General features: G+C 45.0%; 1 protein-coding gene across 2 annotated transcripts in view; it reads left to right on the top strand.

Annotated features, from left to right (window-relative positions):
• LOC135214746 (MAU2 chromatid cohesion factor homolog) overlaps window positions 1-19,098 on the top strand; it is a 263,766-nt gene that overhangs the window by 27,306 nt on the left and 217,362 nt on the right. Inside the window, exon 2 of one of the 2 annotated variants that reach the window (XM_064249095.1) lies at window positions 8,555-8,674. In XM_064249095.1, the coding sequence (XP_064105165.1) occupies window positions 8,555-8,674 (120 nt within the window). Of the gene's footprint in view, window positions 1-8,551; window positions 8,675-19,098 lie in introns of both variants that reach the window. The other variant, XM_064249094.1, reaches the window with a different exon arrangement.

The raw sequence follows: 19,098 nt of genomic DNA, 5'->3' as shown, positions 1-19,098 counted from the left end.
AAAGACTGACGCGTTGGCATAGGTGAATGGTCTTTGACCATTTTTCACCCGATCTATGCATGTGTTGCCAGATATCACAATGCCAGATATCACAAGATTCCTTGCTTTCATCTGTTTTTTAACCGGATCCAGATAGGCGCATAGAATTATCCTGTTGTTAAGACCTCAGGTTGGTAGCTATGAAAAAAGGATTTTGACGTAAGGAAAAATCTATTTCTGGCGATTGGCTCGTTGTCGCGCCAGCGAAATATTCCTTTAATCTATTATTTCTAGGGTAAATGTACTAAACACATACAGAGAATAATAAAATAAAGAAAAAGGTCAGTATGACTGACTCGCTCACCCTCTAGGAGGGCGTCGGTATGAACACTAGGCGAGTGAGACCACTACACGAGCCAAATGCCAATAGAAATCTCCCACTACAAAACCCTCCAAGAGGGGAGCCGTCCCACAGAGGGAAGCAGCTCGTAACTACTACTACACCATCCCATGCTTGCGACTGCTGCGCCTCTAGTGGCCATCCTGAAGTTAGCAGACAATCTTGAGCGAAGGGATGGGTAGGGGGGGTATTTCGCTGGCGACACGAGCCAATCGCCCGAGAAATAGATTTTTCCTTACGTCAAAATCCTTTTTCTGGGCTCAGCTCGTGTCGCGCTTGCGCGAAATCGTACCAGAGAAACAGCACAAGATTGTAAACAAAGTAAATAAAATATAATAAAACAAAATAGGTCTCAAATAAAAGATACAAAATAAAAGAATGAATATAATTGCTAAAAAGATACAAGTACACAGTAAAACAAAATCAGAATTATGCTTAAATTACCCTTAAATCTAATTATGTTAATAATGGATAAGGTATTTACATATATACAAATAGGTACCATGATTACCTATCACAATAAATCTGTGTAACAACATGTATCAAAAATAGAAATAGCAATTAGTATAAATTTACATAAATATTTGATCAATGATAAAATAAAATATCTTAGGAATGTATATGACTTAATATACAAAACCCGTAACCATTGCATTATGATGTATACCCCTAGCATAAAAATAAGGGGATAACATCTATGAAATCAGTATGGTAATCAGATGTGAGGTGTCCCTAACCCAGACAAAAGGGGCACTATACAATCATAAAGCAGCTAAGACACAAGGTAAATGTTAATGAACAAGGCAGATAGACGAACTGTTGGGTGAGGCGAGGTAGAAAGGAGGACTGAATCTTCTACTATAATCTAGCTAGAGTCAGGGAAACTATGTTACCCGCTGCTACTGCTGGGAATTTCAGAGCTTCCAAGGACCTTAAGGTAGTGACGTTTGAACAACCTGTCGGCGATTTCCATCCGGTATACTTCTTTAAATCAGCAAAATTCATATGTTGGAAGTACTTAATTTGAGGTGGCTACTGCCCTGACATCATGTGCTTTTGGAAGGAGTCAGATTGGCTTGTTGATAAAGTACAGGATTTGTTGCCTGATGCCTTTAGTGGATAAAAGTACCACCTTTTTGCCCTCCTAAAGAGGGCCCCGATGAGGAAGAGGAGGTCCTGGATAGAATACTCGTAGGTTGAAACCGGACAAAGGGAAACATCTTGTGGAAGGGGTAGTACCTTCCAAGGTTCCCACCTCATCAAAGGATCTTCATTCTTTGCTAAAAGCTACGTTGCGGAGAAACGTAGCACTTCCCCGTGGGAAGGAAATGATATGATCCGGATCTCTGGATAAAGCCGACAGTTCTGAAATTCTTGCTCCTGAAGCTAGGCTTAATAAAAACAGAGTTTTTCTTAGTTAGCATCATAACGAGCATGTGTCATTATCGGTTTCGGAAGCCAGTTTTAGAACATCGTTTAAGAACCATGAAACTGACGTAGGCCTGACAGAGGGCCTAAGTCTAGCACATGCTTTAGGAATAGACGAGAAATAGGTATCTGTCAAGTCTATGTTAAATCCAAATTGAAATATCTTTTTCAATGCTGACTTGTTTGTCGTAATCGTGCTAGCTGCTAACCCTTTTCAAATAAAGATCTGAAAAGGATATAGCAGAATTAACTGTCATGATTCTGATATCTGACTCTCTCGAGGAAATTGCTAACTTTTTTGACGGCAGCATCATACTGCCTCAAAGTTGAATCCCTTTTATCGGATTCCAGGAAAAGAATATTCTGAGGGTCAATATTCGCATCTCTTTTTGCCGCAAACTTCATGAAATCCATAAAGTTAGGGTTTTTGAGAATCCCTGAGGAAGCGAACACAGTCTTCGTTTGTACTGACTGGGGGAGAGCTTGGGACTGGGGATCCGAAGGGGACGAAGACCCAGTTCCAGGATCAGGGGGTACCAATTGCTCTTCGGCCAGTCTGGGGCTACTAGAGCCACTTGACCCCTGAATGTCCTGAGTTTGTCTAAGACCTTCATAAGGAGATTCACTGGAGGGAATACGTAAATCTTCTCCCAGTTGTTCCAGTCCAGAGCCAGGGCGTCCGTGGCGTAAGCCAGAAGGTCCAGGTTGGGGCTACATAACACGGTAGTTTGTGGTTCGCCTTGTGATGCGAAGAGATCCACCTGTAGCCCTGGGACTCTTTTGAAGGATCCATTGGAACGAACTCTCGTCTAGAGACCATTCCGACTCTAGGGGTACTGATCGGGATAGGGCGTCTGCTATGACGTTTCTTAACTCCAGCTATGTGGGTGGAGGAAAGATGCCAACTGAATTTGTCTGCCAGGGAGAAAGATGGCTATCATGACGTGATTTAGATGACGTGACTTGGAGCCTCTCTGTTTATGCAATGTACTACCACTGCGCTGTCCAAGACTAGCTTTATGTGGGAGTACCTTGGTGGGCGTAATCTTTTCAGAGTCAAGAAGACTGCCATTGCCTCCAGTACGTTTATATGGAACTGACGGAACTGGGGTGACCAAATTCCTTGCACCTTTTTTGACCTGGGAGTACCCTCCCATCCCAGCCGCTTAAGGACGCGTCTGTGTGGATGGTAATCCTGTGGAGGGAACTGAAGAGGGACTGACACTGACAGATTCTTGACTTTTGCCCACGGCCGAAGCCGGTTCTTTAGAATCAGAGGTACTGAGGATAGCTTGTCCCTGGACCCTGACATTTGCTCGAGATCGCCAGATCCTGGTTAGATCTTTCAGTTTGGCTTTCATTAAGATGTTCGTTACTGAAGCAAACTGGAGAGAGCCGAGGATTCTTTCCTGAGCTCTCCTCGATGCTAGTTTGTGACTTAGAAATTGCTTGACTGACTTCGCTATTTCTTTCCTTTGGTGGATGGAATCGACAGAGTGTGTGAGGATAGATTCCATTGAATGCCTAGCCACTGAAGTTTGACTCTGGGGTGAGTCTGGACTTGGATCTGTTTATCTTGAATCCTAGATATTCTAGGAATTGGATCACCTTTCAGTGTGGCCTTGTTGCATTCTTCGACTGATGGGGCCCAGATCAACCAATCGTCGAGATACGCTACTACCATAATCCCTTGAGCTCTGAGCTGTTGCACTACTACTTCCGCTAGCTTCGTGAACACCCTGCCACGTTGAGCCCGAACGGGACTACCTTGAAGGAGAACGTCTGGTCTCCTATCTTGAATCCCAGATACGGACGGAAGTGTCTTGCAATAGGGATATGATAGTAGGCGTCTGTAAGATCGATAGAGGTGGTGACGGCCCCACGGGGAAGTAAGGTCCGCACCTGTGAGATCGTGAGCATCTTGAACTTGTCGCAGCGGATGGCTAAGTTTAAGCGCGGGACAAGTCTAAGATTACCCTTCTTTTGTTTGAGCCTTTCTTTGGGACGCTGAACAAGCGACCTTGAAATTTTAATCTCTTGACTTTGACTATAGCTCCTTTCTGAAGGAGGTCCTCTGCGTACTCTGTCAATTCGTTGGAAGGAAGTTGACGGAAAGGTCTGGCTGGAGGTGGGTTCGTCAACCAGCTCCAACCCAGCCCTTTTGACACTATGCTCTGAGCCCACTGGCTGAAGTTCCACCGGTGGCGAAAGTGAAACAGCCTCCCTCCTACCTGAAGTTCCTCATTGGTTCTGGTAACCCCCTCGACCTCCTCTGAAGTGCTTTCCCCTATTGAAGGGGCCTCCCGATCCTCTCCCACGAAAGACCGCTTACCTCTGCCTCCCTTGTTCGAGCGGTCATACTTCTGAGAAGCTTGACTCTCGAAGGCTGGATTGTAAGCTGGAGAGATGGCTATGAGGTGGAGGGTTTGAGGTTGAGGGGATATCACATAAATAGGCTGTGATTGACCTTTAGACGTGGAGGGCTGAGCTGTCTGCACTAACGGCACTGTAGGAACTTGTTGAGGGAAGCGCGGCTGCTTCTTTTGATAAGGTTGGAAACGTCTAGGCTTCCTTTGTCCCTTACCTTTTGGTGTCAAGTCTTGCCTTCTGCCTAGCCGTAAGACCCCAACGGTCCTTAAGGCTTTGGTTCAACCTCGTAGCCTCTGCTTGTACTTCTTTACCATAGCCTCTGGGAAGAGATCTGCGCCCCAGATGTTAGAAGAAAGTACCTATTCGGTTCATGCCGAATGGTTGCCTCTAGCAATACATGCTTTCTGCAATTTGTTCTAGCAGTGGCAAACTCGAACATGTCTGACTGCACCGTTTGAGTCAGGGCTTTGGTCATAAGCTTAAAAATTGGTTCTGAACCATAAGCCATGGTTGCTACCTCAGACATAGCCATCAGGTTGATTGACCTGGCTAGTCGTGTTTTCGAGTCAAACTCCGCTTGATAAGACTATCAGGGAGCCTGGGCAGTCTTTTCACCAAACTGCTCCATAGCACAGTCAGGTTTGAGTTTGCCAGCTGTGAAAGTGTTAGGCAAGTCCTCCATAATTCTCCAATTGACGGGAGCAACGGAGAAGTGGGGTCTGCTTCTTTCAGCTGAGGCATGGGTTCCCCTTTCTGAGCTGCTGAGATGGTCGACCTCGCTATCTTGGTAAGGAAAGGGAGCGGGGTACCTTCGTCCATCGTGAAAATGGTAAAGGGACTTTTGATGGTTGGATCTTGGTATTCGAACAGTCCATGTCGTCTAGACATCTAAGCCATTCTCGTTGGGCCTGGTCCCGAGAATAGAGGACTGTCTCCTTGGTACCCTGTCATCTCTAACCATGCCGAAGGCGTGAGCCTAGCGTAGCCTATGAAGGGAGGCTGTAGGCCTTCCGGGTAGAACTCGAAAGTCCTCTATTCTTCGAGTTCCAAACTCCGGTATGTAGATGAGACCATCTTGGAAGGGAGCATATGACGCTACTCTCCAAGGATTGTTCATGGAGAAAGCGGGCAGCGAGTCATACGGGGAAGCTGAGATCCACTAGTGTTAGAGGTTGAGGGAGAGGCAAGAGGGGCTTCTCTTAGGCCGGCTATAATAGTATCCTGAGAAGTTATCCTATCCGACAGGCGAGATATCATATGTTCCATACTCGTCTTAAGGGAGCCTACCAAGTCGCCCACCTGTTGCAACAGGCCAGCATTGGTGTCCAGAGCGGAGCTGCTGCGGAGGTGGAGGGGAGACTCTGAATAGGCACCAAAGGTAGTGGAACTGGTGATACTGCCGGGGTGGCGGGATTTCTCCTTAGGCTTACTCTTTGAGGACTTTGAGCCGGAGCTAGACCCTTTAGACCTGTCTGGGCCGGGATTACGAGCCGGAGACTTACGCGAAGAAGAAGACGAGGACGTCTTCTTCGAGGACGATGACGTCTTAGTCAAGGTCATATGCTTAGACTTGATCTTAGGCCTAACCGAAGCCTCTGGAGGAGTATATAACTCATCACCGTAAAGCCTGGGAAGGATGGTGAAGTTGCCATGGGTAGAAGAAACAGTCACTCCCAAGGGGACCCTTGGGTACCTGCATTACTTACCTCGACCAACAGGTCGTCTATACCTACCATAGGTTCAACATTTATATCCAGGGTTTGCGACATCCGTGGAGATATCCTGGTCTTGTTCAGTCAAGGAGGCCGCCAGCTGTTGTTGGATAAAGGCAATAGAGGGGTCCGCCTCTAACCGGGTCGACGTACCCAGTCGCCTTGCCTCCGGGGAAGATTAACAAAGCTAAACGCTTCTCCAGTATGTAGGGCTGACCCTTGGCGGCGTTCTTGCCAAAACCTCCGACCCAGGCCCGCATGGGTAGCCATGCCGTATCTCTTACTGCCGGAGCCTGTAAGAGAGGATATATTTTAGATTTAAGAACCACTTAAAACTAAAACTTAGGATATAACTTAAACTAGATGCCTTAAGTTAAAGTAATGATGAAAAACTAAGAACTAAAAGAAGCGGAGCGGCATGCGGAGATGGAATACTTACGCCTTCCAAAAGCTGGCTCACCAGATCGTAAACAAAATATGGTACAACGTCTCATGGTACCAGACCTGGATGTCCCCGCGTTCGGAAGTCGCGCATGGAGCATGGGAGCCGGCAAACTTCGTGTCCACAGGGGTCCTGAAGTGTAGCGAACATCCGGATGCTCACAAGTTGGTGGCCTGTAAGTGGGAAGACACATGAGTATCTTAAAGGGGTAACACTTACAGACTAAGGACAAAAGAACTCCGTTACGTGGCGGAGCTCGGAAAAAATTTGGGCATAACCCCTCCCTGCATTGCCTGAATAGGCTATAATCCCGGAGAGATCCGGTAAATACTAAGGGATGGGTGGGGATGGTTTAAGAAACTTAAGATAAACTTAAAGATAACTTAAACCTACATGCAAGTAACCGGACTAGGTCCAGTGAAGCGGAGTGTAGTAACTCAGCAATACGGTACGGTTAGTAAAGACCTATTGTATGCTTCCGGTCCAACTATGGTGGACTATACCCTTCCGCTGGATATCAGGACTCCGATAGGGAGGAGCTCTAGTAAGGAGGGAAGGGCGAGATGACATACAGACTCGCGCTAACCCGGAGCGACAAGGAAGTAACGGAGGGGGGGAAGGCCAGAGCCCCCCACAACGTACCACCCGGCCGCCCGAGCCGAGAAGCGGAGAGGTCGGAACCAGTCAGGGACTGTCGGACTCCCAGGCCCCTCCGTGGAGGGGAAGGGGGAGGCAGGCTCGGGCATGCTGGGCGAGCAAGGACAGACCGACCCACCCCCGCCCGACCTCTATGGGTAGAGCGGGAGGGAGGGGGAAGGGGGACTGGCAGGAGGCCGCCTGGCTGACTCGTGATCACGTAGTGACCACGAGGCGGTAAACAAAGATACGGTAACCAAGCCTAGGCCAACCAACTGATCAGAGAGAAGCTATCGGGAAGCAACCAGAACTGAAAGCGGTAGCATATAGGCCCATATGGCGAAAACCAACTGATCAGAGAGAAGCTATGAGGAAGCGACCGAACAACTGATCACGGTAGACTAGGCTCTACGAGCCAGGACCTAGGCTAAGCCAGACGCCAACTAACCTAACAACAACAACAACATAAAAATATAATATATATAAAAATGAAAGAAAGAAGGTAAAATAGCAGGAGAAAAAATCCAGGAGTGTGCGACTAGCCCGAAGGCAAGTCTACCACTCAAAGCTAGTCAGGGGCCGATACAAAGAACCTGGACTAGGGTCTGGATAGAAAAAGCCTACATAAGGTGAAATACATACATGTATAACAACTTGAGTAGACGTAATAACGCGGATAATCAAAATAGAGCGTAAAATAATAAGGGATGTTTCTAGGTATGGGAGACCAAGAACGAACCCAACATGCGGAGGACCATGCTGCCATGCTTCAGCCCCCGAGAACGTATCTATACCTAAAAAACGGCAATACCGTCTCGGGACGGAAAAAACTCGCTAACCGTAAATACTGAGTACTTAACTTAGCTGCTGCGATAGCTGCACGCTCCATATGTAAAAATCCACGAAAGGGCACAAAAAACACAGAGAGAAAATTAGCACGTGTGGCTCCTGGCGCTAACTTTTAAAGGATGGTCCACTAGAGGCGCAGCAGTCGCAAGCATGGGATGTGTAGTAGTAGTACGAGCTGCTCCCTCTGTGGGACGGCTCCCCTCTTGGAGGGTTTTGTAGTGGGAGATTTCTATTGGCATTTGGCTCGTGGTAGTGGTCTCACTCGCCTAGTGTTCATACCGACGCCCTCCTAGAGGGTGAGCGAGTCAGTCATACTGACCTTTTTCTTTATTTTATTTATTCTCTGGTATGTGTTAGTACATTTACCCTAGAAATAATAGATTAAAGGATATTTCGCGCAAGCGACACGAGCTGAGCCCAGAAAATACAAATTGTCATAGAAAATTTGTCATTTTGAGGCTAAGTCCCTAGATTAGTTAGTAGTTTGATATTTGGCTTGCATGGCTTAGGTGTGAGTTAACTTTTTGCCTTTACAGCATCTCCCTCCTGGTATCATACTTTGCTAATGAGTCATTCCTTTCTTGGGCCACGGTGATCAGTTTACCACCGCAGAGTGAGATTCTGTGCTTCTGTTTGTGTGTGTTTTGTTTTTTGTGCCTTATAATAAGTGGGTGTTTAATTGATCCAGGTGACCAGATAATTGTAGAAGTAATATTGATAATTTTGTTTTTACAGCAGATTGGAGTGTCAGAGCTAGATTATGCTACTGCAGGAGGTCTTCTTCAAGTTGGAATTGAGTACTGCCATATTCAAGGTGTTGCTTACAATCAGTTACTTTTCCTTTTGAGTAGAATTATGGTATGTTGTATTTTAAACTTCTGTTTCTAAAAAAATCTTGTATTTAATTGATTGTGCATAAAAGCTGTAGATTAGTTTTGACACAAATCCATTACTTTACAGTGGCACAATGCTGAAGTAAACAAGGCTCTGTAGACTTACTTACAGAAGACGTACATACATATTCCAGAATTTCAAAAAGACATCCAGGCTCCATCATTCCTACGTCTTAGAAAACAGTCACTCCCTGTATGTGTGCCCTGTGTGGAGCGTCAGTGGGTGCTCCTAGGTTTTATTAACTCTCCACTTCATTCAGATTGATACTTCTTCTCTTTTCATTTATATATTTGTACTAATTCACTCTTAACTATCTGAATAATATTATGTTCATTATAGAAAACAAATTAAAAAATTGTCTTTTGTGTGAGTGGAAAATTTCTCTTCCAAGTCTGGTTAGTTGCCAAAGATTTGCTGGCTACCTGTAAGTAGTGCTGTTTTATTGGTGAAATAGTGTCACACAAGGTGTGAAAGGAAGCTTGATAGTAATAGCAGCTTGTGGATTTAAAAATGGTGTATTAAGATTGTGCTTAGTAAAAGATTAGATAAAAAATTTATTCAAACGCTATGTGCCATGTGTTTCGTGTCAGACTGATCCTAACTTGGAGTGTTCGGACAGGGGTCTCATCATTAGAATGTTCCATGCTTCCAGGTAATGTTAAAATAAATTTCTTTGAACTGAAATCTGCATTATTCTTCCTTTTTGAGACACCTAGGAAGGAGATGTCAAGATTCTCTCTCTCTCTCTCTCCTCTCTCTCTCTCTTCTCTCTCTTCTCTCTCTCCTCTCTCTCTCTCTCTCTCTCTCTCTCTCTCTCTCTCTCTCCTTGCCTAGTAGATATGGATGCTCTGAGATTTCAATGATTCAGGCACTATAAGCACTGCTTTACCAAAAGTAGACATTAACTCAGGCAATTTGGAAATATCTTGAATAGATTATGTGAAACCTTGCAGAAAATTATAATTAACATGCTTTTAAACATAAGTCAAGAAAATTTTACAAATAAATATCATGTTAACCTAGTTTCTTCAGACTGGAACTTGTTTATGATTAGCTGCTGTTCGTCCTTAAAGGTATTACTCTTATGCTCTTATGAGTGCCTCAGTGGTATGATCGGTACGGTCTTGGCCTGCCACCTCGATGGCTGTGAGTTCAATTCTCAGGCATTCTACTGAAGGGTTAGAGATGTGTATTTCTGGTGATAGAAGTTCACTCTTGATGTGGTTCGGAAGTCATGTAAAGCCGTAGGTCCCGTTGCTGAATAACCACTGGTTCCATGCAAGTTAAAAACACCATACAAACAAACAAACAATCTTATGGTCCTATCAGGGCTCCATAAGATTTAATTTTGATTTATGGTTGCTAAACCTGCTGTCGCAATGTCTATGTATTTTAGGAAGTTTGAGTCATTGTTTTTTGCCAATATTTTTCAAATTAATTGATGGATTGGTGTGTAACTTAGCAGTGTGTTTCTTACCCTCCCCTAATTTTTGGTAATGAATTAAATTTCCAAATTCAGCTTTTTAAGGGACTTTACACTTGAATTTGATGGGGTCGCCAGCAAACTGATTATAATGCTTTCAGACATACGAGCTTCGGTACTTACTACTACTGAACTTGTAATGAGTATGCACTTATAGTAAATTCCTCACTACCTCCAACTTTCCTCTTCATCTCCACCATTCTCTTCCTACTACTCTTCCTCTATGTCCTTGGGCCCTGTAGCACAGGGACAGCCAACCTTTTGGTGATCGGGATCTACTTCTGCCAGAGTTTTAATACAGCAGTCTACTAGCCTCATTTATTCTGTTGCCAACTAAAACAATAGGTCTACTATAGGAATAGATATATGTATGTAGTAGTAAAATAATATTTGGGAAAGAAAATCCACAGTAGTTTGCCTGTTTGATTTTGTTATTTAAAATATATAAAGCAGAAAGCTTTTGATGACTTGCACAGTCCTCCTTGTCAATCTGACTATAATTGCAAAAAGTGGCTTCATGTTCAAATAATAACCTATTTGTAAATAAGAAAAAAAAAGTTTTATGTAGCAAGTTTTTGTAATTATTGTCAGATTGACAAGGAGGACCATGCAGGTCATCGAAAGCTTTCTGATTTATAGATTTTAAACAACAAAATCAAACAGGCATACTGTGAGTTTACTTTTCCATTTTATTGACTCATGTGATTATAAGTTTTCTTTGGAAAGTGAGTTTACTTTCCCATTTTATTGACTCATGTGATTATAAGTTTTCTTTCGAAAAAATATTCATTAAGGTCAAGGATGTATTTAATAAAGGGATTTTGACGAAGGAAAAAAACAAAAATCTATTTCTGGGGAAGACCTGTGTTGCCCGTTGAAAAGTTCCTGTAGCTCACTTTTTCTAAGTATAAATAGATTCTAAATATACCAGAGAAAAAGCTAGCATGGTATGCTGAGGTTTACTACCCTCGCGCGAGCACCCAAAGGGTGTCGGGTATAAAGTACAAGGTGAGTGGAAGCCACTATTCACAGGTCTTCAGCCAATTAGAGGATTCCTTTCCAAATCCCTCTCATAGGGAGAGAGCCTCACAAAGGCCACTCTTTCCCCCTCGCTCCCAATAGGTGTCCATCTCTGACTGGGTTGGTGGCCAGGCGATCACAGCCGATCACCCCACATACCACCTACCCCCCCCTCTTCCCCCTACTTCCTGGATCGGCACGTCCGAACCCTTATAACTCGCGGCACTAGTACTCTTATCGAGGAATGGCCACTCGAGTTTTCACTTATGTGGGAAAGAAGAAGGTGGGTGAGGTGGGGTAGGGATATACGTATATATATAAGCTCTTATGTCTCCGAGTGAATGGCTCCTCCGGCGGTCTAGTACCACACCAGCCGACGGACATCGCTTCGGATTGTACATATACAGCTCCGTCGCTCAATGGTCTCTCTCTCCGGTTGTCGGCCCCTAGCCGCGGATTAGGGATAGGAGTTTCGCTCCCCCCTCGATAGAGGTAGGCAGGTTCAGATATGGGAATTACCTTTCCCTGATCCGCCGCCTCTTCGGTCCATTCCGCAGGCAGGGCTTAAGACAAGGAGAAATGAGACGTTGAGTAGGCTAAGCTTTGGGGACTATACAGTGAACATCTCGGGTCCCGACGGAGAGTGACTAACCCTCACATCCGCTACCGGAGTCTTGCATGAAACTTGCCATAGCTCAGTTCCCATTCTTGGGGGGTCCCCCCCCCCCCCCCCCCACTCCAGTGGGAACAGTAGATGAGTCAGGTATGCGTCTACGTTGATACGTAGCCTTCTGATCTGGCCAACCATAATAGAGGTGAGGTCCTTCCTTTTCTCAGGTCCGGCGGATATCAGACCCCAAGTACCAGACATACATCGAACCCCAGGAGCGGGATTGGGAGCAGGCAGTTATATCTAAAGATATTCTTTTAATTTATTCAGTGAATTGAAAATGTTAGTGAGTAAAACTTGAACAACTATGGCTCTTCCCTGAGGCTGATACTCATTTGATATTTCAATTTACAGAAGGTACGTTGCCAGTCTCCAGGGTGCTCCGCCTCCCTTGACGAGACCTACAGTCATGAAGTGTGCCACACTCATGCTAACTGCGTGGTCCCATTCGGCAGTTACATGGTCTGGCACCCGGAGGCTTGCACCGTCTGTTACGAGATGGTGTCTCTTCTCTTGGATGAGCAGGTAAGTGTCTTTGCTACACCCTCGATATAAAATATTTTTGATAAACTGGAAAGTTTTACAAATATTATCCCCTGAGTGGAAGGTTAATTCATTCCCCTCTCTGTCAGACTGCTGATGAAGTCCGCCAAACTGCCAGGACCGATTTGAGGCGTTGGGTATCCGGCTTCGGGAGGAATGCGTCGGCAGGACAGCCGTATGTGCTGGATGCCAGCCTGGGCTCCCTTCTGTTCAAGGGGTCCCCATCGACGTCTGTTCTGGCGCAAGTCGCAGCCCCTATAATAGAAGCCATCCGGGCGGAGACGACGCCCCTTCCAGAGGACCAGGAGGACTTGATGGCAAGAGAAGTGGCTGCCATCAGCATCCACACTGAACCCATGGCCATTGGGGATGAGGTAAGTGGGGAGGTAAGTGAGGCAGGGAGTTTCCTTAGTCCTACTCCTTCTTCTTCCTCTTCTCTCCTGGACTTCTCTAAGCCCACCCCTACTCGGGAAAGATCGCTTTCGGTCATTCCCAAGATCAAAACTATGAAAAAATCCCTGCCAAAGGGATCAAAACCAGCTCCGTCAGCGGCAACTGAGTGTACTCTGGCCCCACAGCCGTCGACTTTGTTGGCTAAGTCGCCTGCTGCCAAGGATTCTCTCCCCTCCAAAGGGTCGAGAGCCAAGTCCGCCAAGTCCAAGGCGACGAAGTCTGGCTTCGATCACGAGAAGCTCGCTAACCTTCTATTGTCGAAGGTTAGGGAAGCAGTAGCTGACAGGTTTGAGTCGTTACGACTCGCTTCCGGCTCTGACATCTCTGGCCAGGCGATAATATCTTTGGTGGCCGAGAGGATCAAACCTTTGGAAGATATGATGACCGGATTTCTCCACTCCGGATCCCCGGCGCTGGCTATGTCAGTGCCGGATGCGTCAAAGCTACCGCCATTCCATAAGAACAACCCATGGCAGTTAGCTTTACATGCCTCATTTTCGGATGGGAAGCTAACAATTGAAGGGTGCGGAACCCGTCCGTTGGAGGACTTTGAGCTCTTCCCGCCGGGTCTCCAATTTCCCTTTCCCGGATTTGTCAGACTAGCAGAACAAGCGCTAGTTAGGGTAGACAAGGTCCCAAAGGAGACAGTGATCTTCCCTAGGGACCAAGCCCAAGCTGTTTGGGCACGCACCCTCACCGACTGGGACTGCGTCAACACCAGGTTGATGCCACACAAAGGTACCTTTACTATGTTTGAGACCCCAGTCCAGGTTCTGTCGCCCTGTACAGACAAGGTGGCAGAACTAACTTTGTAAGCAATAGCAGAAGACAAACCCCTACCGCTACTAAAAGAGACGGAGGCTACCTCTCTTCTCTTCCCAGCGAATAGGGAATTCTGGAATGAAGCCCCGGCCACATTTACTGTAGGTAAACTCAATCCGGATTGTGCTTCTACTTTGTTCTCTGAGAAGCTGCCTAAAATTCCGGACCATTTTATTAAGGCGGAATTTGAGGCAAAGACGAGACTGGCACGATCTATCAACTCTGTCACTATGGCGGAGTTACTAGCTACCACCTATCAAGACGAACAAGTGTTCCAGGTTATGACGAAAAGTCTACTACAGACTTTTCAGTCAGACCTCTTCGACTTTGGGATGGCAAGGCGGGCTTTTAGGAAATATGTCCTGGCAGAGGCCTCCATAAGGCATGAGCCTAATAGGCTAATAAAATCGTCAATCTGGGGAGAAAACCTTTTCCCACAAGAAGAGGTTGACAGCGTCTCTCGAGAAGCTTCCAGAGCCAAGCAGACTACGGGTCCAGTGGGGACTCCCCTTCAAGCGGACGTTTGAGACCCCCGGACATCAAGCCAGACCCAAGAAACGCCCAAGGAGATTCAATCCTTACAAGGCCTCCCGTCCACTAACAGTCGTTCAAGCGGTTCCGGTCCCTCAAGTAGGTAAGCCTTCGACATCAAAGCCTCAGCCGCAGCAGCAGTTTGTCTTACTGCAAACTTCGCTGGCCCAACAACCTTCAACCTCCACAGCTATTATAATCTCCCCAGCCTTTAACCCCGCCTACGAAGCTAGAGATTCATTTTGGAGCTACAGCAGGCATACGGGTAGTAGCAGGGCCAAAGGTGGTTCCCGGCTACGAGGTGGCCTAAGGGGTAGAGGTTTCCGAGGAGGTAGAGGTTACAGACCGGCAACCAACCAATGAGAGCCTGCAGGTAGGAGGGAGATTGTATCTCTTCCGGGACCATTGGACCTTCAGGCCCACAGTATAGTCTCCAGAGGTCTGGGGTGGAAATGGAAGAAAGGTCCCCCTCGGCCAATAAAATTTTATCAGATTCCAACGGCGGACCTGGTGAAGTATACCAAAGATCTCCTACAGAAGCAGGCCACAAAAAGAGTGAAAGGGCTAAAATTCCAAGGACGTCTGTTCAGTGTCCCAAAGAAGGATTCGGACAAAAGAAGAGTGATTCTGGACTTGTCGTGTCTCAACTCATACATTCTTTGTGACAAGTTCCGCCCTACTCATTCAGAGTCATGCCGTTCGGGCTCAACATCGCGCCCAGGATATTCACCAAACTAGGAGAGACAATAGTACAAGAACTGAGAACTCAAGGGGTTATGTTAGTATCTTAGCTAGACGACTGGCTCATTTGGGCAGCCAGCGTCGAAGAGTGCCACAAATCGGCAGCCAATGGTTGGGAATCCAATGGGACCTAATAAGACACAAGCTATCTCTTCCACCAAAAAGGCCAAAGAGATAGCAGCGGCTACCAATCAGTTCCTCAAGAACAAAAAGGCGTCTCGGCATATCCAAGAGAGAATCCTAGGTTCGCTACAGTTTGCATCAGTAACAGACGTCCTATTAAAAGTCAGATTAAAGGACATCAATCGAGTCTGGAGAAAGAGAGCCAACATCAATCTCAGGGACAAGGTTTCAGTGATTCCACCCATTTTGACAAAAAGGCTTCGTCCATGGACGAAATACAGAAATCCGGCCAAGTCAGTACCACTGCAATTCCCCCCACCATCTCTGATCATCCACACAGACGCGTCACTGAGTGGCTGGGGAGGATATTCACAATACAAGAAAGTACAGGGAACATGGTCGGATATGTTCCGCCAGTTCCACATCAATGTTCTAGAAGCCATGGCAGTTTTCCTGACTCTAAAATGACTAACTCCGGTAAGGAACAGTCATGTAAGGATAGTCTCGGACAGCCTAGTAGTGGTACATTGCATAAACAGAGGAGGCTCCAGGACAAGCAATCTAAATTACGTGCTAATTGCAATATTTTCATTGGCGGCGAAAAATCATTGGCACCTGTCAGCAACTCACCTGGGAGGAGTGAAGAATGTTATTGCAGACACACTTTCCAGGACAACCCCGCTAGAGTCGCAGTGGTCCCTGGACAAGAAGTCATTCCGGTGGATTTGCAATCAAATCCCGGACCTTCAAGTAGACCTATTCGCCTATTCAAGTAGACCTATTCTATGACCATAGATTGGAACAATTGGCAGAAGATTTATCTGTTTCCACCGGTGAATCTTCTGATGAAGGTCCTGCACAAGCTAAGATTTTTCACAGGACAAACTAGCATTAGTGGCACCCAACTGCCAAGAGCAGTTGGTTTCCGCTTCTTCTAGAGTTGAAGCTCCGACTCAAAAGGATCCCAAAAGAAAACATTTAAGCAAGCAAAGAGGGAATCGTTTATCAGATATATAAGTGAATTAAAATATGATTCGCCGATGTCATTAGTCTGGAACAGAATCCGAAAGCTGCAAGGGAAATTTTCTCCACCTCCCTTGCCTATATTGAAAATTGATGGCTTCCTCATATCTGATTCTGGAGAAGTTGCAGAAACCTTTGGTAAGCATTTCTCCAGTATATCTAGTGCCCTACATTACTCTCCTGCATTCAGGAATATTAGGGACGGTACCATGGTTGTTCCTGCTGCTGTTAGTTTAAATTCAGAGTCGTATAATCTTCCTTTCACCATGAAAGAATTAGATCATGCAATCTCGTTATCTTCCCCAACATCTCCTGGTGAAGATGATATACTCTACTCAATGATTTTTAATTTGCCTAGAAGTACAAAACAATTTCTTTTAGACATTTTAAACAGTTTTTGGCTTTCAGGAACTTCACCAGAGTCATGGAAGATATCGATTATTGTACCGGTTTTAAAACCTTTTAAAGATTCCTTCCTTCCTAAGAATTATAGGCCAATTGCTCTAACCAGTTGTGTTAGCAAGATTTATGAGAGGATGGTCAATGCTCGACTTGTGTGGTATTTGGATTCAAAGAATCTTTTATCTAATCGGCAGTTTGGCTTTAGGAAAAATAGAAGTACTTCTGACCCTTTGATGTTCCTTTACTCGGGAGATACAGAATGCTTTTGCTGTGCAAAACCAGACTGTTGCAGTGTTCTTTGACCTAGAAAAAGCCTACGATACTACCTGGCGAGGGGGTATCCTTATGCAACTTGTTGAGTGGGGTGTTGTGGGTAATTTATTCTATTGTCTTAAAGATTTTTTGACAGAACGTTACCTGAAAGTAAGAGTGGGCTCTTACATTTCTTCTGCCTACCCTCAAGAAGAAGGGTTACCTCAGGGAAGCGTCCTTAGTCCAACACTCTTTAATGTAGCTGTCAACGGCCTACTAGAACAAGTTCCTGTCGGGGTGCATGGTCTGGCCTTTGCTGATGATTATGCAATAATCTGTAGTAAGTCTACAGCTGTCGAAGCTTGTCAAATGATTCAGACTGCTATTAATGCTTCAACATCATGGGCCAATGCTAAAGGGTTCAAATTTTCAGCAGAAAAAACCAAAGCTATAAGATTTTGTCGATTAAGAAGAGTGGAAGAGATCCCTACACTGTTTTTAAATGATTCGATTTTACCTTATGAAGATAGCATTAAGTATCTAGGTGTTACATTTGATAAAAAATTAACTTTTACTCAACATGTTAATGAAGTTGTATGTAACGTGAAGCTTCGTCTTAATATTCTTAAAGTCGTGTCTAATTTTAATTGGGGGGCAGATCGAATCACCCTTTTGAGGATGTACCAGGTTTTATGCCTAAGCAAAATTGATTATGGTTGTCAAGTTTATGGTTGTGCATGCAAGACAACACTGCAGAAATTAGATGTTGTCCATAATATGGCTTTACGTATTTGTATGGGAGCCTATAGAACTTCTCCAGTAGAAAGCCTATATGTTGAGTCAGGTTTTCCCCCACTATTTATCCGTAGGGAGGAAATTAGGCTTGAGAGTCATATCAAGAGTACTTACATCAAAGCTAAACCCTAATTATAGTATTAGAGAACCAACTGATAGAGCCCCAAATAGACCTAGACTGCCAAAGCCGCTTGAAGTTCGACTAGCCAGCTCTGCCAGGGAGGTGGGATTACTACCCCTGCAGTAGCTGAAATTTCGCCCTCAAAATTTCCTCCTTGGAATAGGCCACACTTAGAAATCTGCCCAATTAGGGACAGCAGGAGCATCAGTTCTGGTGATCAGTTGAGGGCAAGTTTTTTGGACCATGCTTTTGAACATGGTGATTCTCATCATATATATACTGATGGTTCGAAGGGTTCTGATGGTGTTGGTTGCTCTGTAGTGACTAGTGATAATATTATTAAAAAGAAGCTTCCATCTAATTCCTCTGTTTTTACAGCTGAACTGCTGGCAGTTTTGACTGCTCTTAAATATATTTTTTATAGTTCTTGTAATAACAAGGTTTTTACCATTTTTACCGACTCTTTAAGTGTTTTATCTTCTCTTAAAAGCCTAGTCTCTTGCAACCCTTTAGTGCAAGAAGTACAAGATTGGTTTTATCTTTTAATTAATAGAAGAGGATTTTCTGTTAGGTTTTGTTGGGCTCCGTCCCATGTTGGAATTGTTGGGAATGAGCGAGCCGACGCTGCTGCTAAGGCTGCAACTAGGCTTAGGCACATTTCCAACATGGGCGTCCCTGTTTCCGATTTTAAAAGTACCATTCGATTTTATTGTAGAGACCAGTGGCAGGCCCACTGGTCTACTTTAGATAATAATCTTAAATTAAAGTCGATTAGGCCTTCTGTTCATCCTTGGCCTCATAGCCGGATGGATAGAAGGTCTGAGATAGTTTTAGCTAGATTACGTATTGGCCACACTAAATATACTCACGGGTATCTAATGACGAGTGGAGCGGATAGGCAGGTTCCTCGCTGTTCCACCTGTCATGTGGATTTGACTGAGGTGCATATTTTGGTGGAGTGCCCACATTTTGAAAACAAACGTAGAGCTTGTTTGCTGGCAAATAAGACTCTTGCCGATATTTTAGGTGAAGGTGCTCAGGCAGAGCAAATTATGACATTTTAAAAAAATATTGGTCTTTTTTATGAATTGTAATTTTCTTTTAATTGTTTTAGGTTTCTTGTTTGGTTTTTATGAATGAATGATTTGTATGTTTGATCGGTTCTGTGTATGTTTGTGCGACATTGACTTTTTTATTCTTAAGATATATATGCGCTGAATGGCCCCCGGCTCCGGCGCTTGGCTATGAGCCAAAAATTTTATAATCTAATCTAATCTAATCTCAAAAGGATCCCTCGTCCAGAACTGACACAGATAGTACAAACTCAGACTGTGTCAGCTTCCTCAAGAATTCTGAATGCCCTAACTTTATGGACTTCATGAAGTTTGCAGCCCAAAAGGACGCTAGTA

Source organism: Macrobrachium nipponense, chromosome 46 (genome assembly GCF_015104395.2).
Source record: "Macrobrachium nipponense isolate FS-2020 chromosome 46, ASM1510439v2, whole genome shotgun sequence".
Classification (NCBI taxonomy): domain Eukaryota; kingdom Metazoa; phylum Arthropoda; class Malacostraca; order Decapoda; family Palaemonidae; genus Macrobrachium; species Macrobrachium nipponense.
This window is presented reverse-complemented; position numbering and strand designations above follow the sequence as displayed.